At 41.1% G+C, this 22,326-nt stretch overlaps 2 protein-coding genes across 2 annotated transcripts; both read right to left on the bottom strand.

Moving 5' to 3' along the window:
• Nucleotides 1-4,313: 4,313 nt before the first annotated feature.
• On the bottom strand, nt 4,314-6,449 carry LOC101466978 (claudin-4). Its single transcript, XM_004550194.4, has one exon. It carries the CDS (start codon nt 6,275-6,277, stop codon nt 5,627-5,629), a length of 651 nt encoding a protein of 216 aa, XP_004550251.1. The 5' UTR covers nt 6,278-6,449; the 3' UTR covers nt 4,314-5,626.
• Nucleotides 6,450-9,613: 3,164 nt separating this feature from the next.
• On the bottom strand, nt 9,614-10,706 carry cldn3d (claudin 3d). The gene has a single exon (XM_004550193.3). The coding sequence runs from the start codon at nt 10,404-10,406 to the stop codon at nt 9,735-9,737; it is 672 nt and encodes a 223-aa protein (XP_004550250.1). The 5' UTR covers nt 10,407-10,706; the 3' UTR covers nt 9,614-9,734.
• Nucleotides 10,707-22,326: the final 11,620 nt, after the last annotated feature.

The following is a 22,326-nucleotide window of genomic DNA, read 5'->3' as shown; positions in this document are numbered from 1 at the left end:
ACACGATGGACGGGTGGCAGAAATGGAGGATCGTGTGCCTGGCGGGACTGTCGATCGAGGACGCTGAAGATATTGTCGGAACTATTCGGAACCATGATAACAGGGTTCTTGCTGATTGGAGCTGGCTTGGCCCTGGCTTATCGGAGAATTACAGTTTTTCTCAGTCGCTTTGGTGCGTTTCTCAGAACACCATTAACATTTGCACAGCAGTTAGTGCATTTCCCAAAACAATTAGTGCAAACTGCAAAACCTAGTGGATAGCCTGCAAAAGCACGTCACATGCACAGAATTGATTATCCATACCTCAAAAGCAAGTATCCATGTCAATGAAACTGTCAGTGCCATCAAAATGAAAAGTCTTGACACCATCTTTATGAACAAGATAGTCAAATGGCATTGTCATGTTTCCACTATGACAGTTTATAATTTCAGTGTTTCCCATTGCAAAAACAATTGGTGACACCTGAAAATGCTGACAACAGCACTATGGCCTACCTGTACAGCCATCTGAAATGTGCAGTAAAGTCACTGTAGATGTTATGGGAGTCTTGGGAGTAACTGAGACACTGAATACGTACGTTTCACATTTCCATTGCGTAGAAGTGTTTGTAATCCTACAGAATTGTGCAAAAGAAAAATATGCTACAGTCACTTGTGCACTGTAGAATACATGTAAACATAAAATCACCCATTTAGTAGAGCTGTGCACTAATGTGAACAATAAACAGCACATGTAACAGTACAGTAAATCATTCTGGCACATCCAGACGTTCCTGTCTGTCTGGCCACATATTTTCATCTACATCACAACAGATGTTATCCCTCGCAATGCAGCGAGGAAAGTATCTCCTGGAGTGGCGAATCCATCCTCTGCAGGACCCTGCTGTGATGTCGTCACATGCTGCATCCATGGCTGCTAGCAGGGCCATTTGCTCATGTGGATTTCATTTTTCTTGAGTACTCTGTCAATTGTTGAAATTGAAACAGATTCAATATGGCCAAATACCGTGTAATTCTCTATGACAGTGCTTTGTATGTCTCTCAGCTTTATTGCATTGTTTGCAATGACCATTGCACAAATGGCTTCTTCTTGCTGTGGGGTAAAAAGGGGCCCTCTTCCGCCTCCGCGAGGTTGTCTTACAATCCTATGTGGTGCAGAGTAAACTTTTTGTGAAATTGCAAATACAGTACAGTAACATGTGATGTGTCTGAGATGGCACAGTACAGTACAGTGTATTACTGTTTGCATACCTGTTTTCCCTACGGAATGTTTGAATGATTGAACTGACAGTAGTTCTTCCAATATTGGGTTGCACCCTTCGACCAGCCTCCTCCATGGTGAGGCCGTGATTGACAACATGGTCCACAATTGTAGCCCTTATTTCATTAGGAATCCGCCTATATCTGCCTCTTCTCCCTCTTCCCCTTCCCCTTCCTCCCCGCATCCTCACCCCTCTTCCACGGTGCTGACCTTCCATTTTGTGTCACAGAAGTGTAGAAATGGTACACACTAGCTCCTGCGCAGTTTATATATGCTTGCCAATTGGGGATTCACAGGATTCATCCATAATTGACAGTGAACAAGTTGTTTGTCATTGGTTACAACTAAACTTTCACACGCCTCCTCATGAGTGACAGCTGTAATTCACCCGAGATCAATTGTTCAATTTCGGAGACATTTCCAGGAACAATGATACAGAAAGGTATAGGATTTGCTTGACAGATGGCCAATATTTGGCATGTGATAACTAGTTCAACAATTTTGTGTGTGATGACTCAAGCAATGGATGTATGACTATTAGTTTTATTGGGAACGACTATTCAGCATCCATAGGTATGATTACTTTTGACTGACATGACATAAGCAAATGGAAATGTCAGAAAGCAGCAGGGAAATGTATGGAAGCAACTGATTCATGTCCAAAATCATTTGCAGTTTGTTCAGAGAGAGGAGAAATTGCTACTATGATGTGCACAAATGACTGAGTGTTGTGGAGGTTGAACTAATAGTTATGAGAATTTCAATTCTGATCTGAGAAACGCACCAAAGCGACTGAGAAAAACTGTAAGAAAGTGGAACCAGCTGTTCAAACCCCCCCCAAGGCTGCCCGCTGGGATTGAAATGATGGGACGAGGCGCGACTTCTCAGAATGGGCTCACTGAGTGCAGCATGGTTAGATCTTGGAGAAGCTTACGGCTGCCGTGAATACTCAGAATAAGACCTCTGAGCGTACATTGGACTACATCAAGGAGAAGTCCACTCAGAATAACATCTCTGAGAGAAAGTTGGATTACATCGTGGAGCAGCTCACTGCAGTCGGGAGTTCTCAGAATCGGCTCTCTGAGCACAAGAATGACAACACTCGCGGCTCTCCAACGGGAGATTGAGAGACCAGTGTTGGTGTCGGCGTGTTAAAGAGCAGCTTTGAAATTCTCATGAGTTTTTCGCACAAAAGAAAAATCACCATTTTATTGCGGCTATCCCTTCGGCGCAAGCTGTGGGCTCAAGGCTGGAGCCGAACAACAACACCCTGATAACGACTGTGTTTTTTCTTCCCACTCTATGCAAGGCCACCTGGGTTGGCTGGAAGACTGTTTACTTAGCCTGGTAGGGCGAAGGACACTGTCTCAGCTGAACTCTGGACACACACACACACACACACACTTACACTGATAAGCATTCACACATCCCCCCTCCCCTTCCAACGGCTTCGATGCTTGTTGCCTCCTGGGAACACGAGGCGGGTCTGGACCCGCGCTGGAGAGACGGCGCAGTGGCAGGATGGCTGCTGTGTTGCCTGGGATTACTCCTCATCCCCTACCCAACCCTGTTGCTGGTCACGTGCTCTATAATGTTGTACTTTGGACATTTATGTGCTTTCTGTGCAGAGGAGTTTTTTTTGTTTCCTGTTCTCATGCTGTCCTCCTATAGCCCAGCATGAGTAGAAGTCTCTTTTTTTCCTCTTGTACATTCCCATTGTAGTGTACATTTCAGTGGTTTTTCTGTAATGCAGCCGTTCTCTGACTTGTATCCCCATGTGATGTCTGTGTTGTGTGTGTAAGGTCGGGGGGCGGGTTCATTCCACTGCAGGGCAACCTGTCACTGCATGTGGCAAATAAAATTTGAACTTGAACTTGAACTTGAGCGGGGCACAGAAAGGGATGGGCAAGAATACCAGAGGCGCAAACCATCTACTGGCAGACCAAGCAGTCAGCCGAGACTGCAGGACCAGACTGACCAACCTGTGCACTGCCTGGATTGATTACATGGAGGCCTATGACTCAATGCCCCACACCTGGTTCCTGGAATGCCTAGAACTATATAAGATCAACAGGACCCTGAGAGCCTTCATCAGGAACTCAATGGGGATGTGGCGGACAACAGTGGAGGCCAACCTCAAGCCCATAGCACAAGTCACCATCAAGTGCGGGATCTACCAAGGAGATGCTCTGTCCCCACTGCTGTTCTGCATAGGCCTGAACCCCCTCAGTGAGATAATTGACAAGACTGGCTACGGATACCGACTACGGAATGGAGCAGTTGTCAGCCACCTCCTGTACATGGATGACATGAAGCTGTATGCCAAGAGTGATACATCGATTCACTGATCCACACCACCAGGATATACAGCAATGACATCAGAATGTCGTTCGGGCTGGAGAAGTGTAGTCGGATGGCAACAAAGAGAGGGAAGGTAGTCAGAACTGAGGGGATCAAACTACCAGAAGGCAACATTGCAGACATAGAGGACAGTTACAAGTACCTGGGGATCCCACAGGCGAATGGGAACCATGAAGAGGCCGCTAGGAAAGCTGCAACCAGAATGACCGAGCTAAGACAGACGGACAAAATGGTGGTGGCTTACCAACCGAACATAGTGGTGATAGACAAACATGAGAAGACGGCCGCAGTGATTGATGTAGCGGTTCCGAATGACAGCAACATTAGTAAGAAGGAACACGAGCAGCTCGAGAAATACCAAGGGCTCAGAGAAGAGCTCGAGAAGATGTGGAGGGTGAAGGTGGCGGTGGTCCCAGTGGTAATCGGAGCACTAGGTGCAGTGACTCCCAAGCTAGGCGAGTGGCTCCAGCAGATCCCAGGAACAACAGCAGAGATCTCTGTCCAGAAGAGCGCAGTCCTGAGAACAGCTAAGATACTGCCCAGGACCCTCAAGCTCCCAGGCCTCTGGTAGAGGACTCGAGCTTGAAGGATTGACCGCCCGCAGGGGTGAGTGGGGAATTTTTATATATATATATATATACACACCTATGTATATATATATATATTTTTTTTTTAAATAAAGGAGTCAAGGTTGTTGCTTTAGCTAAGAAGAATTTTATTAAAACTATTATTATTAGCAGTAGTATTACTATTATTTTGTTAATTTTCAACACATTTGAATTTACAATGGCAATATAGAACAGCAAATTAAGCATAGACACATATTTGAACAATTTCACTCACTTAAGAAATGAAGAAATTATAAACTTACACACACACACACACACACACACACACACACACACACACACACACACACACACACACACACACACACACACACACACACACACGAACTGCACAAACCAACCAAGCAAATACACAAAGAAAACCAACCAGTATCTGTGAAATACAAACACATATGTACTTTGCAAACTGCTGTGGTGTTACAAACATAAATATACTAAGAGGATCTTGGTTACATACTTTTTAAAAGGGTCTAAACATGGGATCCTTGGAGCATCACGGACACATAAATATACACTAAAGAGGTCCTTGGTTATATGCTTAACAAAAAAATGGACCAGACATGGGTTATAATCTATTCAAAAACTTTAAAAAATCATTGAGAAAAAATTGTGACTAACGCTCATTGTCAACTTCCAGAAAATAAAAAAATAAAAGAAAGGAGCATAGTGTAGAACATATTTGAATATTTGAACATTTTGAAATAAATTTTAAACACATGAATATACAGACATTTGAAATAAAGTTATCCTTACATGAAAAACTCTTTTCTATTTGCACACACAGTGAAACTGTGAAAAGGAAGACAAAGTTTCACCTGGGGCAGTATTGGATCTATCTGTAGTTTCAGTCTCAGCAGAAACTCTCTTAAGCAAATATTACAGGTCATGCAAAACACACGCACACACTGAACAATCACACCAACCAAATGCATGTAAAATGAGAGCTGACTCTTCCTGGTCATTGTCAGTGAAATGACAGATCACATTTTAACAGCAGGTTTCAGTGAAACACAACACCACGCAACCAGCCAAGAGCTAATAAGAGGACGACACACAGGTGTTTTCAAATTCACATAATGCCAAGAATTTAGTAGAAATATTTTCCCAGTTAAAAATCTTAAAAGAATAAAGTTATTTGTTTAAGCTCCCATGTTCAAGCACTGAAAAATCTAAGTCTTTTTTTTTAAGCAAAACAAAAGGATGTGAATAAACATATCAGCTAAAAGCAAAGCAGAAGATTAATATTTCTATAGCATCTTCATCTCGGAGTCTTTCAGTCGGATTCACGCTGTGGTTTCCGGTAAAAAAAAGTAACATGCATACAGACAAAAACTCACACACAAAAATAATTTTCCTTTCATCCTTCAGCATTAATTCAGACGTAGTCTTTCTTGTCATATCCTCCACCTGCACTAATGCTGCGTGGGGCCGAGTACCCCATCCTGGGTGGCAGATATTTCTTTTCTTTTGGTGGGCAGCTAGTGCACAACATTGCCCCTCCGATCAGAAACAGTCCGGCTGCAGCCCAGCCTATGTAGAGTGACGCCCCTAGCTCCATCTTCTGAGACGTGAGCAGAGTAGGGTTGTAGAAATTCATGATGATAACATTGGCAGTCCAAGAAACAGGGATGAGAACCAAGAGGCCACTGAGGATGAAGAAGACACCAGCGATGATCATCACTTTGGCTTTGCTTCCTTCCTCTTCAATGCAGTTGGTGCACTTGGCGCCGACTATGGAGATCATGACGCCCAGCACTCCGAGTATAATGGCAACAACCATCATTGCTCTGGATGCCTGCAGTTCCTGAGACAAGGCCAGCAGCGAGTCGTAGACCTTGCACTGCATCTGACCTGTGCTCTGGACAACACAGCTCATCCACAAACCCTCCTGGATGATCTGAGCAGTGACGATGTTAGCGCCGATGAAGGCAGTCACCCTCCACATTGGTAGGGCACATGATAATATGGCTATAAGAAAACCAATGACTCCAAAGGCAATGCCCACGATCTCCATACCCATCGACATGTTCGCTCTCGTGTGTGGTGACAGAACAAAATCCAAAAAGCGAGTCCACAGTGTCCAACAAACTGAATCCCTCGGGTGAGTCTTTGGTGAAAAGGATTCTGCTTTACTGTCAGGTGCTTGTTGAAGTGTGAGCAGCTGTATGAGGGTGTGGCGTAGCTTTAGGATGCTGCTACAGAAACAAGATATCTTTATACCTCGAGAGAACAAGGAGGAGTCCTCTGGTGTTGATGTCAGCGAGAGGCTGTCTTCACATACACACAGAACAAATACACACATGTGAACATACAGTGGAGGAGGGGAGCTTGAGGCAGAGCAAGAGAGCAGTGATGTGATGGAGGCAAGGTGTGGCTGTGGTTTGTGGGGGATGGGCAAAGGTAGTTCTCTCTTAAATTCCAAGAACTATGTAAAACATGTCACCTGTTTTCTCCCAGGAACTGATTTCACCATCACGTGGGTGGACTCACACATCCCTTCATACACGTCCCTACCAAGCACTTATCTGCACAATCTTATCCACAAACACATCACACTTCATACATCAAGTTACTGTTGCAAAATGCTCAGTATTTTGTACAAACCACTGTCATTGTTGCACATTTCTATAGCACTATCTTGTGTCTGCATCGTTCTGTTCTGTCTGATGTTACACTGCCTTTGTTTTCTTTTTTTCTGTTTTGTTGCAATTTTGGCACACTTGCACTTAATCTACTCCTGTGTTGATTGTCTTTTATATGTTATATGTAGCACCATGGTCGTGTAGGAACGTTGTCTCGTTTCACTGTGTATTGTACGGCTGCACATGGTTGGAATGACAATAAAGCCTCCTGACTTGACTTGATGTGTGTGATTAAACTGTGACTGTACAAAGTAATAATGAAGAAGACACCAAAACGAGGCACTTGACCTTCTAATTCACTGCATATGAATGAATGAAAAAAAAGAGCATAAAAAAGTTACTGGCTAACTGTAAATGCTACTTTGCATTAAGTGATTAACATTACGGGGCAAAAAAAATAAAATCCTTTGACCTCAGGCTACTTCAAAAGCTTTGTTGTGAATCAGAAACTTAACCATGGTGAAAAATAACCCTCAGGTAATTATTTTGGTTTCATTCATTCAGACTTTTAACGACAGTCAGGATTTAGTGTCTGGAAAACAATCCCAGAGCTCTTCTGAGAACCGGAATAACTGCATCAAGAACAAATATGAAGAGAGAGAAAACATAACAGTGCTGTTGTCTGACACCCTAAGCATACAGAGAGAGCGTGACCTTCTCAGTATCGGTTAGACTCTGACCAATCATTTTCCTGAAACACACACATGTCCACTCAAGAAAAAGCGAGCTACAAAAGCTCCCTATCACTTTGTAATTCAGCAAACAATTTATAGAATGAGTTCTGAAAAAGTATTATTTAAAAACAAAAAACGATAATGAAATGAACCCCCCTATGATTGAACTTTTAGCTGACCCCAAACTTTTGAGTGGAACTATGTGCTGTAATGTGATCTATATGGGTTTTAATGCATGTTAGGGAAGTAGACTCATTATATTTTTTTAAGAATTTTAAAATTTTTGGTAATGATTTTCTAATAACCTGTAAAAAGAGAGATTTTATTACATATGTAAAACACAGTTCACATAATAATTTCTGCTGGTTATGGAAACTAAAACGTTTCTTTCAAATGCACAGCTCACGATAACAAGCTTAGTGACTTAACGTTTCTGCTGTACACACAACTGCATGTCAACAATGTGCTGTCATAAACCAAAATAGGGCTCAAACATATAAAAACAAGACTGAAAAAAATAAGGGAGCCTGTTTGCAGTTTCATCATGAACATCAGGATCAGATGTTTATGTATTACATCATCCTTTCATGAATGACAACTGCTATTACAACAGCTAACACCTGTGTTACCAAAAACAAACGCATTAGCATAAGCAGAACAGCAGCTGTTCCCCCCCCCAGTAATTTAAGATAAAGATCTCCACCAAACAAATAGGAGAATACATGCTGATGGTGTTTCTATTACTGCATTACACCTTAGATGAACCACATTTACTCTCCTCACAAGTTTGCAGATTCAGATTAACGTCTGTATTTTCTTTAATACTTATTAATGGGAATAGATTTCTTTATCTATGGCCTTTATGTCTCATTACCAAGGAGTTTCAGTAGTTTCAATAAAAGCCTTTCCTGGTTGTTGAAAGTTTACTCAGTGTACTGATGAGCGGAGTCAGTCATGTGCTGTAATGGCGCAGCACAGGGTGGCTGCTCACATGCTAAAGGTCAGGATAATTTGACTATTCAAACCAGGAAAAAGTTGGTATCTGTGAAGGCACTGAATCAGACAATAAACAGAAGGGACATTTTCCCAAATGACATCAGATTTCACGCGTGAGTTTCAGAAGAGACTCTGATGAATGTGTAATGAACTTGGTACATTTATTTATGTGACCTGTTGTGCTTTACTTAAAAAAATGTTGTTAAAATGTTGTCCAGTGGATTACGTATTACTCTTAGTTTCTTCTTCTTTCTACAGAATTTAGAAACCTGTTTACATGCACTCTTGTAGAACATTAAACAGTCAATCAATGTTAAACCAGTAGTTACTTGTAATTACTTTATTAACCTAAAGTATTTTAATCAAGTCAGATTCCAAAATAAAATATTTGTATTTATGGAGTCAAATGCATTATAAAAGTTGTATCAAAAATCAGATAATATTAAGATTTTTTTGTCAAACACACAAAGGTGAATACGTAGAAATGAAGGACATTAAGTAAAGTACAATACATGAAAGTTTGTCAGATTTAAAAACGGTAGGAATACAGAAACATCAAATGATAAAATACGGAAGAATGAACAAATAAAATTACTTACGTATCATTCTAATAAATCATACATTTGCCACCCTTTTGACCTTCGTTTGAAGCCGAGGGTGAGCTCCACTTTGCTCAGCTGCATGCTGTTTCACATCTGTGACTCAGCATGTCTGTTTTGTACGAACGTCCAAAAAGTCATCACATGAAACTTATTCCAGTTACGGTGTCTGTCTGCTTTGAATCTATGATAGTTTGTATATACAAAGTCATCAGTACATTGATCATTAGAATAACGACCGTCCACAACAGACACTAATGCTATGAATGTTATATTATGAATAAATATATATAATATTTTTTTCTCTGCAAATGTTTCTTCACAGTGCTGTGACAAAGAATCACATCGTTTGCCATAACTGATCATGATCACAATTTCAATCTGCTCAGTTAGACTAAATATAGAGAATATGTAAACATTGTCCTAAAGAAACTGCAAATTCAGTGACATTCTTGTCATCCTAAATATCGATAGATTTCCGTACACCATAACATTTGTATCTGTTTAACTACATTTTTATAAAAATAGCATGCAATCCCCTCCAATCCTCTTTAGTTTTTGTCCTTTTCCACTCACACATAGTCCCTTCTAGTATAGGAGCTTTGAGCTGCCGACATCGGAGCGGCTGAGTATGCTGCACGACTCTGGGGCTGTATGTTATACTTCAGTGGTTTGTCTTCCTTTGGAGGGCAACTGCAGCAGAGGATAGCTCCCCCAGTGACCAGCAGGGCTGAGGCAGCCCATCCCACATACAGTGATGCCCCGATCTCCATCTTCTGCCCAGCAGGGACGATTGGACTGTAGAACTCGACGACAATGGTGTTTGCTGACCAGGAAACAGGCACTAGTTGAGCCAGACCTGCTATGATGAACGCCACTCCAGAAGAGATCATCACCTTGGCTTTAACCCCATCCTCCTCGATGCAGTTGGTGCACTTGGCTCCCACCATGGCAATGAGGAGAGCAATCAACCCCACTAGGATGGCAACAACTGTGAGTGCCCTGGCAGCCTGGAGGTCCTGAGGTAAAGCCAGCATCGAGTCGTAGATTTTACATTGCATCTGGCCCGTGCTCTGGACCACACAGCTCATCCACAGACCCTCCCAGTACACCTGAGCAGTGACGATGTTGGCGCCAATAAAGGCCGAGACCCTCCACATTGGAAGGGCACAGCTGGTCACAGTGAGAGCCCACCCCAACACTGCCAGGGTGATGCCGGCCAGCTCAAGTCCAAAAGATGCCATGGTGCAACCACGCAGTCCTTTTTTATATTTTCTCTCCCTGTGTTTCAAGACAAGATAAAGTTTTTTCTCCCTTCTTATTTTCTCAAGTTCTTTTTCCTTGTGTTTGCTTCAGTGACTATCTCAAGCCTTTGTTATTTGGTCCTTTAATTTCCTCTTTTCTGCACCTCTCTCCAAAAGGTACGCCCTTTTCTGAAGCTGTAGCCACTGTAGTTCCTGCTGAATCCACTCAGTGTACTTCCTCCAGGGACTTTCTGCACCACGTATTTGTCCGTTCTTGAGCAGCCGTTGACCCTTATCTGTGTACCTTTTTATTATAAACTGGTGTGACCCACCTAGGGGATGACATCACTCGCCAAACTAAGCCAATCAGGTGAGTCCTGTGCATCGGCCTCATTTATCGCCTGGGTGTGTTGGCACTCGTTTGTGTGCTTTTTCAAATGAAGAGTGTTTTCATGGTTTAACCTTTTGCCCCTGGTAGCTCTAGGTGTGCCTGTTTTATTGCTGTTAATAGATAATGAGTGGCCAGGACAGGCCTTGTTATGCAGTTGATAAGTGACCACACAGGACCGCATGCTTTCTAAAAGATTTGTATGTAAGCGTTAGCATACATAAAGCGTGTGTGTACACAGAGTGGGAGAGACAGAGGAATAAAAAGAATCTGCACAGATTATTATATTTGACTTGATGTTATTTTTTTCCATTTCCAGTTTTCTGTGTCACATTTTTATAGCCGCAGCTGACACACATTATTACAGTTTTAACACCAGTGACGCGTACCACAGTAGTTCCCGCAGGGTTAGAAATTCATAACTAGTTTCGCAGTAAAACTGAGTTAATGTCAAACTAGAAGCAGAAAGAATGCACTATATACCTGTGTTACTATGCCTTGTGTGAACTTAATAGGTTGCTGTAAATTCTACTACTGAATGCTAGTCAGTTTCTACCAACAAGTTAATACTAGTACTATACATAGAAAAAAATTGTCCGGCTGTAATTACATTCACAGTAATTAAAGTTACAGAAACATTTTTTTAAAGGACACGATTTATACAGTGCCAAATCACAACAGTTGTCTCAAGGCACTTTATTGTGTATGGGAGCCAATGAAGGGAAGCCAATATAGGAGAAATATGCTCTCTCTTCTAGTCCCTGTCAGTACTCTTGCTGCAGCATTTTGGATTAACTGAAGGCTTACAGTAGTTATTGTAAATGTAAATAATGGTTATTTACTGTAATCTAATTTGCAGTAATTTTTTTTACTGCATTTGTATGTACAGTATTTGCAGCATGTATTCATTTATAGTATTTTATTTTTCCATTTTATTTTACTGTATTTTAAATTATTGCACTGTTAATGTGGTTATTTTGTAATGTTGCAGGATTAACATAGTTAATCAGAAAATTAGTCGTGAATGCCTAAAATGAATTTTAATTGTTGAAAGCACAAATTACAAGTGCGTATATACTTTAACCATTATGGTTAAAATTAAAAGGCAACAAAAATGCCAAACCAGAAGCGGCAAAAACGCAAAGTGTTAAATTCATGAGGTGCACTTGAATTGATGTTGTATTTGAAGAGAGGAAAAAAGCAGTGGTACAAAATAAGCTAAAAATCCACCTGGCCCATCTGACATGCAACTGGTATGTTTGATGCTGCAGTGTTTGGTCTGATTTTAATCGGGTGGTTGCTAGATAACATGACGTGTAATCCAAGTTTTGTGGCTATAGGTTTGAATATTGTGCGTAAGGTGTGGTTGGGGCTGGAGATATATCTGTGTGCCAGTTTTGCTTGCTGACCTGATTTTGTAAAAAGAGGTCATGAGCAAACATAGACTTATATCTATAGCTTATCTATCTACAGTTATCTCATCATTAACTAAGCTAAAGTGAAAAATTGATGATGTATAAAAAAAGTTTGCTGTAGTTTTACAAATCATTCTGAGGGGAACATGAGTATCTGGACCACATTCATCATAATCCATCCAATAACTAGCAAATCAAAGTCACCATACAGCAGATAAAGTTCTAACATAAACCGTCTTTACTGTATTTCAGGTAGAGTTAATTTACTGAGTCCCAAGTAAACTTGTTATTCACTGGGCTTGGACACACAAGTCATCTTCAGATAGAAGTGATTTGTTAAAGCAGATAGACACTGCAGCACAGAAAAATCTTTAACTTACATCAGCTCTGATCAGAGAGCTAATAATTAGCAGAATTATGAGGAACTCTTTTTCTTAATGTGTTACCTTCAACAAGTTTTTCTCAGTAACATCACACGTAACACAAGTAACAGTGGCTTGATGCAGAAAAATAATTTTAGTTATACAGTTCACATGTAAGCACAGTGTCTCTCTTTTTATTCGGGTTAGCATACTACACTGTGCTGTGCTTTTAAGCGGACTGAGGCAGACAGAATGAGGTAAATTACTTCTGAGTCGTGCTTAACGTGAAATAAGGATTTCTCTAATCTTTGATGACCCAGAAAAACTACATAATGCGGAAGAAGACTTCTTTACAACAAGACCTAATGGGCTCTTAATAAAAGTCACTGACCCGTGTCTCGATACCTTTGTCAAACTCATTGCTGATATCCCCATTGCAACTATAATAATCTGCGGCGGAGTGGCGCAATCAAAGTCCGGGCTTAAATCAGATTGAGATGCTTTGACATGACCTTTAACGCCATTCATGCTTGAGAAGAGTGAGAAAAAATTCCTGCATGGCGATGCAAAAAATTCCCTTTCAGTCAGCACAGATGCTCAATTGTAGTTTTTACTCCCAAGGGTGGCACAGCTAATTATTTATTTTAGAAGGAAAATTCTGTTTTCACACAGGGCAACGAAGGTTTAGATAGCTTTCACCCCTTAATAAATGACATCACCATTTAAAAACTGTATTTTGTATGTACACAGGCTATCTTTGCCTAACATTAAACTGTGTTTGACAAACATTTAAGTGTGACAAAAATGTACTTGTTTCAAAACATGAAAATAAGGACTTATACAAAAGTACAGAGTAGTAAAGTATTGTGAAGAGACCTACTGTGTTCTTAGTATCAGTCACTGAGTCTGTATTTCCATGAAAGTGTCTCAATACTTTTGTCTACCTGATCACACTTTGTCTTGCATACGTGTACACTTTATCAAACTGTAATATTTGTCAAACACTCCCGGTCAAAAAAAAGGTGACCCAGAAACCACGATAAGATAAAGCCTAATAAAAAGCAATTATTAAGATAATGTTGTATTTGGGAAGGAAACAATACAGTGAACCAACAACTCAAATCTGATTGTCAATTGTATGTCTTTATTTGCGTGTTTAAACAAGAAATATATGATAGTGCAGTTATTATTCTTGCTTCCTTCCTTTCTTTGCTTTTGCTCCAAATCTATCCTTTGTGTACACAAGCCACTAGGCAAATTTTTGGCATCACTGTAGCTGCTAATAATGCATGATAGTAGTCGGACCTGACATTAAGCAAACTTGCCTGAACAATCCACCAAACTAGAGACCATCTGCAGCTTCTGGAGCATCAGCTGGCTTTAAAATTAATTTGTGCAAGTTAATGAATGCATCTTACTCATTTTTGCTGCTTTCTCACTGATACCATTATAATCAATATACTCAAACATTTGTGGTGGCTACTGCTATAGTCTCTACAACTTGCACTTGCCGTGGCAATTTTGGACAGATCCCAGCTGAAGGATAAAAGAGAAATTGATATATTTCAATAATATATTTCATGTTATCATTTTTATACTTAGCTTCATTATCTGGTAATGTTTTAGCATTAGCTAAAATACACAACCATCAACAGTGAAGAGCCAAAAGAAGCAAATGATTAGGAACACTTGACAATGATTGCTGGCATTAGATAAAGGAAGGAGTGAAAAAAAAAGGTTCATCATTGATCATAGGACCAGTATCTCATTTGCTTTATGGTGAGACCTTGTTTTATTTTGAGTATCATATCTGACCTTGAACTGTAAGATAATATCAGCTTTATTATTAGTACGATATGATTAGTAACTTGCAAGAAACTGAGTAAAACACTCAGTTGTCAAGAAACTTAAAGAATTCCAGGCGCTTTTCTTTCCAAGTTTCTTAGACAGCACTGTAAGCAAATTCATCCAAGATTTTGGGGTGATCTGGTGACTTTGCCATAATTATGTTGTTTCATCAGTCAGTGAAAATGCTAGCTCAGTAAACCTTGATTGATCACTAGAGATGTGTTAGTTGGAAAGATACAAAATTTCTACCCCACTAAATGTGATCCATGATAGTCACTTAAGTGATAAGTCCGGTGGTATTGATTTCAGGCAACAGTAATGCAATGGTATAAAGCAAAACTGTGTAAGTAGGAATGTTCTTCCTCAGGGGTGGTTAGCCATTTAGGTATAAGCAGCTTATGTCATGGTCCTGCAGCCCTGGGCAGTATGTGACTTACTCTGAATATTCTTGCATCACAAGTTTTCTTTGGGTTTGGCAGACACAAAGTAAGTTGCATAAAAGGAGAGTTGATGTTGTCATGGTCCTGGGTCGGTGATCCAATGTTTTGTGTTTTATTAATTAATGCTTTCATTATTATTTATAGTCTCTTGGTTTCTGTGCATTCCCTGTGGTTCCGCGTTTAGTTACTCTTGTCTCCATGTCTCAGAGTCTAGTCTCGTCTCTCTTTTCATGCCCCCAGTCTCGGTGTAATGTCTGCCTCGACAGACATTACGGCATACTTCTAATTTAATCACACATTCAAACCATTTGGTGAATAATGATCAGTCAGTGACCATCTGGTAACCCCTTGTGGCTACTAAAATAATAATAATAATACTAGTAAAGTATATATTTTTTGGTGTAGAAGGAGGGGTACATACATTTTTTCTTTGACATTTAGCTTCATTTACTCTAATTCATTGAGAACTATCTTGCGAGTGCACTAAGCAGTATCGTAAAGCTGGTTACTGCACTTTAGAATTAGTTATAAAAATGAATTTGTTTTTTGAACATAGAAGCATCTAAATGTCTTCCTGGAGGTTGGTAAAGATATTAGTTAATATATGAAGCTTTAAATACACATGGAGTAGTTTTAGATAATAAATCCATGGTTCTGCCTTACGAAGGATTACACGACCTACCGAGGCTTCAAATACCTTGTTCCTTGTAAGTATAATTAATGAAAGTTTCTCATCCAGAGTCAGTTGTATCTGTGATTCAGTTATGAGGATGGCCTTTTTCTTAAAAAAAAAAACTAAGCAAAAGAAAAACCACATGTAAAACCAAACAGCAGATTTATCACCTTAAAATTATGAATCTAATTTTGGTGTGACAGTAATGTTTTTACATCCTTCTCTGCTAACTTGTTTCTGTTGAATGAATTGTAAATACTAGTAATACCCCAGCTTGTGCCTTTGTGGGAAATAGAACGATCGTATCAATACTGTACTTGCGTTGTGTTACTAATTAAACTCAGTACACTACAACTTCAAGTGCTATGTACTCAACAGGATAAGAGATGCAAAACAAAAACTAGAAGCATGAATGCTGACTCAAGTGTTTTGATCGGCCAGTTATGCAACCCAGTTCCTGGAACTGCCTGTTGAGAATTATTCACCAAGAAGCAACAGGAAGACTATGACTACTGGAAAGTTTAGATATTATTTTGCCATAAAATGGTCTCAGAGAGCTGGATCTCAATTGAAAATAATTTGAATATGTTATTGAGAATGGTCTATGATTATCAATAGTGATATTTTTTTTAATATAATTTTCACTGAAGCAGATTTACATTTTGTGGATAATTTCAATGGATTGTTTTGTCAGTTGATGAATTAGTTTCAGTTTACAGAGGGATTACCCATTTTGTGTTTTCTACCTCTGTGTGTGTGTTTGAGAACCTTCATCATATCTAAAGGGGGTGTAAACAGGGATTTCAAGCGTAAACAGCAACCGTATCATTTGGTTAACTACCAGAGGAAATCCAGATAGTATATCTGTATGAGTATCAACCCACTGCCAACACAAGGAGCATAGTAACCCGAATACAGAAAACATGAGAGGCACTTTTTCCTCTTTCACCTACAGTAACACTTAAACTGTTAGTCAGTTTTCAAATAATAGATAAAACTTTATATTTAACATATTTAACTGAGTATTTATCTCTTTCCAGATTACAGATTGAACTGTCTGCAGCGCTACTTCATATAAAACATTAAAAAGCTTCTTTCATATTAAGATATTAATCACAAGCTCTCACTGAGATACAGTACTCTGCAAAAGTCTAATGCCATTTCTTCATCCACTCTTTTTGCTTCCAGATTTCTTTGAATGCTTTAAAATGGTTTTGATCAAAAGTTCTCTGGACTTTCCCAAGGTCTTTCTCAAGTTTTTCTTTGGACAGTGTTTGCTTTTTCACTCATTTTCAACGACAAAAACATTTCAGTAATGTTTTTTTTTTTTTTTTTGTAAAGCCACTTTATATCTACAAAGGAATCATTGAAGGATAAAAACAGGCCCCTAACTCAAATAAGAACCAAATTTACATCTAAAAGATTGGAAATTTGGCTTATGTTAGCATGAGGAAATGAGAAAATTGGACAAGTGGTTAACAAAAAAAAGAAGTTACAGTATCTGAAAGTCATTTCTTCAATCATGAAAGCAGAAAAATGTCAGATTGTGATCCATCACGCAGTACTACTTGGAAAGCGTCTGATTGATAGCAGCTTCATTTTTAAGCACAACAGCGATTCCAAACACACTATTAGCCATTTTGGCCTCTCCAGAGCTTGAATGGGAAGAAAAGTTTGCCAACATTGAGAGCTTTGAATGTCCTTCATGAAACCTGGGAAATTATTCTTGAAGACTAAAGAAATTAAAAGGAACTTTTCCCAAGAGAGTTCAGGCTGTGCTGAAGAATGAAGGTGGACATACTAAATATTGACTTTTAAGCTAGTTAGAACTGTACAAACACGGTTTTTGCTTCATTTACATTATTTTAACTGTTTGTATGTTTAGGCGATTTAAAAAAATTCTTTTTTCAAATATACTGATTTTTCAAGTTTCCAGCAAACTGTCAATCCCATTTCATTTCAAGCAGTTCAGTGCACAGAGAGATGGTGATTTCCACAGGCAGCCTTTGTTGTCTGTTCTTCTGTTCTAGAAGCAGAACGTTGGCTACAAAGCCATAAATGCTCTAAAGGAGGGTGGAGCCTTGCATTTAATGGGTGCTTAGAGAGTTATGGTCACATAAGAAATGGAAATAAAGGATGTTTGAGCACAGGTGATAGCACACTTTCACAATCTTCCAGACATATATCTCTTAGTACATGTACTGCATCGAAAAAAAGGTTAAAGTTGATATTACTTTCTGTAAATGCAAAGTTTCAAATTAATAGGCTGCTTCTACTAACTGCAACCTCAGATTCTGGTTACGCAGAAAAAGAGTTCACATCACCAACTGCGTGTGCATATGCCATACATGCACAAGCACAAAAATAGACACTGCTGTCACCTATTGGGCACAACGAGGAATAACAGATAAAAGGGGAAACATAGCAGACAAAACAGAGTTTATCATTCTCCTTTGATTTCAATGCTTTGATTTGCTGCAATAGCTGCAAAATCCAGACATGCCAAATATGTTGTACATCACCTCACTGACTACTCTTTGATGCCTTCATCCACTCACCCTAAATGAGCTTCATACACAACAAAAGCTCTTTTCTTGTAACCTTCAGCAAACAAAAAGCTCTTGTATGTTCACATTTACAATTGGCCTTCAGTATGAGCTTCAGAACACTCACAGAGCTTCTCTCACCTCCAACCTCAGCCTGCAGTTTGTACGCCTTCTTAATATTTTTCCCACTTCATAAATCACATATTTATTTGAAAAATAAAGTTTGGACACTGTGTAAAATGTAAATAACAACAGACTGAAATGATTTGTAAATCTCATAAACCCCCAATAGAACATAAAAAACACATCAGTTGTTTAAGGAAATGCAATATTTTAGGAAATATATTTGCTGATTTTGAAGCAACATATCTCAGTTTGTAGTGTTACGGGTCCCAAAGATGAAGACCACGATGACAATATGTTACCTGTAAAAGCAGGTGAAGAGCGGAGTAAGGAAGACACGATGCGTCTCTGCTTTCCTCCAGAACGTGTCTGAGTCTGATTTATTTCACACAAATAAATGCTATAAAACACTAAACATGAGCTTTCAATATACTGTTCAGCTGGTTCCTCATTCACATCAATTACCTTTACTTATTTCACAACATCAGTGAAATATACTCTTTTAACTGGTTCAGTTTCTTAAGTTCACACTTCTTTCCATAACAACTACATTCTTTTATCATATCAATAAACACATCACATTGTCTTCTGCAGTGTCTTACTGGCTAAACAGTTATATTCAATAACAGCATTGGTAAATACATTACATTTGTTCCCTCCAGTAATTTACTGGCAAAATCACTATTTAGTGCATCATGAAACACAGCTTGTTTAATTAACCCGTGAATGCCTCTGTTAGCTACACAGAGTTGCTCAGAGTGCTTGTGTTACACTAGCTAATCTACTCAGTCACTTTCAACATAACTATTAACATTCACATCTCACAGAACTGATTCGATTGGAGCATTACAACACGTTTGCACCGAGCATAGGAGCGCACTGACTCTGCTTCACGAGCGCTCCACCTAACGAGCGGGCTCGCGGTGCGGTCGCACGGGACACTCCTCGGGTTTTCTCCCGCGTTTACATGTAATTAACTCGGGCGGACCGCCTTAACTCTCTCATTCACGTTAACGTGGGTAACCATGGTAACAATAAACAACATTTTCGGTGCGAGCACCATTTACCGACCTGTAAAAGCAGGTGAAGAGCGGAGTAAGGAAGACACGATGCGTCTCTGCTTTCCTCCAGAACGTGTCTGAGGAAGCAGCGGAAGGTGGGTTCCACTTACTGCACCCCCAAACCCCGGAGCAAGCACCAAAGTTCCGCCCTCACTGCTTTCTAACATAAAATGAATCCCTATTACATGGATTTTCTATCCTCTTAAAGAACTGAAAATAAATACATATAGCAATGAAAAATGTCCCGTTACATGAGTGTTTTACACAAAATAACATTAATGTGGTCATTCCCTCACAGGGGTGCCACACACTCCCCTACAACAAAAGTGGCTCCTGACACTTGAAACAAATTTACACTCCCAATCTCTGTATTCTCGTCAAATCTCGGACAGTGAATAATCAAACCCTTAAATTAAAACTTCAAGCACTTAGGAATGTTTGGTTCTCTAGGATTAAGCAACCACCATAGTTTAGGGCTTCTTCCTAATAACTACATATGGGGTAGAGAAGAGAGATATATGGGACCTGGACGACCGGTGGGCCTTGGAACGAAGATAGGCTTGGTTGTGGGGGCCACAGGGTGGCCGAAGGCACGAGGTAAGTATCTACCATGTTTACAGTGGGCCGTGACTGGTATGTTGGATGACCTAGAGATGAATAGGTGAGCATTTGGCCTGGACGCCTCTGTCGGGTGGATCGCCTCAGTGGGGCAGGTGAGCTAGACTGAGAGTCTCCTACCTGCTCATCACAGCACTCATGTCGAGGTAACTCAGGTTCCACTTCTGACTGAGGCAAGCTAAGGGCTGCCGAACTGTTACTCCCCTCGCGGTCACACTGGTGAGTCTCAACTTCATCTCCATTCTCAGGTGCCATGGGACCCCCTCTTCCTAATGGACCTCCTTCGTGGGCTCCAGCCACCTCTGACAGATTCTCAACAATGTCCTCGGCATCTATCACAGGTGTCCTTCGTCCTGGCTCTTCAAGATCTCTCGGGCTCAGAACAGATCCTCCTTCAAACTGAGCCTGCGTCTGCCTACCCGGTTCCAATCTGTCCTGGCTGACAGCCTGTTTCCCGGAAGGGACGGTTGTTCTGAACTCAGCCTGGATTGGTGGTACCCTCAGCCAGTAGCCACTACCCGGGTCATCATCTGAATCAGAGGTCTCAGCATTTTCTATCCGTCCTTCACTGTCTTTACCCCTCACTCGAGCATTGGTCTGTTTGTGAGTCGATCTTAAGGTTAGTTTAGTTGGTTGTGGTGGGAACTCTACTGGCAAATCATTGACCAAGAGGAGCAAGTTCCGGTGCAGGGTCCGAGTCCTTCCCTGGTCATTACCCTCTGGATGGACGACATACACTGGGTTATCCGAAGCCTGTTCCTTGACCACATATATCCTGTTCTCCCAGTAGGAGCGTAATTTGCCAGGTCCACCCCGCTCGCCTAAGTTCCTCACCAACACTCTGTCCCCTGGTTTCAGTACCACTCCCCTCACCTTCCGATCATAGTACGACTTCCCCTTAGCACTAGCCGAAAGGCTATTTTTGGTGGCAACCTGATAGGCCTCTGTCATTCTCTTACGCCACTTTTCAGCATACCCCCCGTGCGACACTGGTTCAGTTTCCTCAACCAGGCCGAACAGCAGATCGACCGGAAGGCGGGGGTGACAGCCAAAAAGCAAGAAATGTGGGGAATAACCAGTGGACTCATGACGAGTACAGTTATATGCGTGTACAACCTGTGGGAGATGATCTTTCCATGTTTCCTTTTCTTTGTCTGTCAGGGTACGCAACATCTGCAGCAAGGTGCGGTTGAATCGTTCTGCAGGATTACCCTGGGGGTGGTATGGGGATGTCCGAGAATGACCAACCCCTGAGAGCTGCCCAAGAGTTCGGAAGAGCTCATTTTCGAACTCTCGCCCCTGATCGTGATGGAGTTTGTTGGGGAACCCGAAGCGAGGTATAAAATCATTGTAGATCCGCTCGGCTGCAGTCCGCCCGGATTTGTTCTTGGTCGGGTAGGCCTGAGCGAACCGTGTAAAGTGGTCGACCACCACCAAAATGTATTCATACCCGCCTTTGCTTTTCTCAAGATGTAGGTAGTCTATACAGACAAGTTCAAGTGGTGAGTTGGACTTCAGGTTGCCCATGGGTGCACGCACATGAACTGTGGGTTTCTTTTGTTTAATGCAACAGCATTTCTTAGTGACGTAGTCCTCTATGCACCTCTTCATGTGAGGCCAATAGAACCTCTCTCGTGCGAGATGAAGGACCCTCTCAGTACCGACATGACCCATCTGGTCATGAAGATGTTTCAAGACCATAGGCTGGTACAGGAGAGGTAGGACTAGTTGTTTCCGTTCGGGTGTTCGTCTGTACAAGATTCCACTTTCGAGGTGTAATCGGTCCCACTCGCGGAGGAGTTTACAAGCAGATCCTTCTAACGACCTCCTGATACTCTCACTGAGTCTGACATTAGACTCTTTAAGTCTGATGACCTCCTTCATCGTGGGGTCATCCCTTTGTGCCTGCATCAGGTCATCAGGTTTGACTTCCTGGAGAGCCGCGCCTGGCTGCAGCATGGCATCCTGGGAGGAAGCTAAAAGGACAGCCGCCCACGCAACTTCTTTCTGCTGGGCTACTCTTGCTCCCTCCCAAGCCGCTCTCACCACCTCATGTGACAACTCTTCGGTGCACACTGACGCAAGGTTGTTCACATCCAGAGGAACGCGGGACAGCGTGTCGGCATCTATGTTTGTTTTTCCTGGCCTGTATTTGATGCTAAATCGGAAATCAGACAATTCCCCAACCCATCGATGACCAACTGCGTTCAGCTTAGCTGTGCTCATGATATACGTAAGCGGGTTATTGTCTGTGTAAATGGTGAAGTGTGGTGCATAGAACAGATAATCTCTGAACTTTTCACACACCGCCCATTTAAGAGCCAGGAACTCCAACTTGCCACTGTGCAGGTGGTAGTTCCGTTCAGCAGGTGACAGGGTTCGTGACCCATAGCCAATGGCGCGCAACTTCCCGCCCTGCTGTTGGTAGAGTACAGCGCCCAGTCCC

This window comes from Maylandia zebra, linkage group LG10 (genome assembly GCF_041146795.1).
Source record: "Maylandia zebra isolate NMK-2024a linkage group LG10, Mzebra_GT3a, whole genome shotgun sequence".
NCBI lineage: Eukaryota > Metazoa > Chordata > Actinopteri > Cichliformes > Cichlidae > Maylandia > Maylandia zebra.
Note: the sequence above shows the minus strand (reverse complement) of the source record. Positions and strands in the feature narration are given on the sequence as shown.

Excerpts from the sequence above, each read along its gene's own strand:
- LOC101466978 (XM_004550194.4), bottom strand. The coding sequence starts at position 6,277 with ATGTCGATGGGTATGGAGATCGTGGGCATTGCCTTTGGAGTCATTGGT.
- cldn3d (XM_004550193.3), bottom strand. The coding sequence starts at position 10,406 with ATGGCATCTTTTGGACTTGAGCTGGCCGGCATCACCCTGGCAGTGTTG.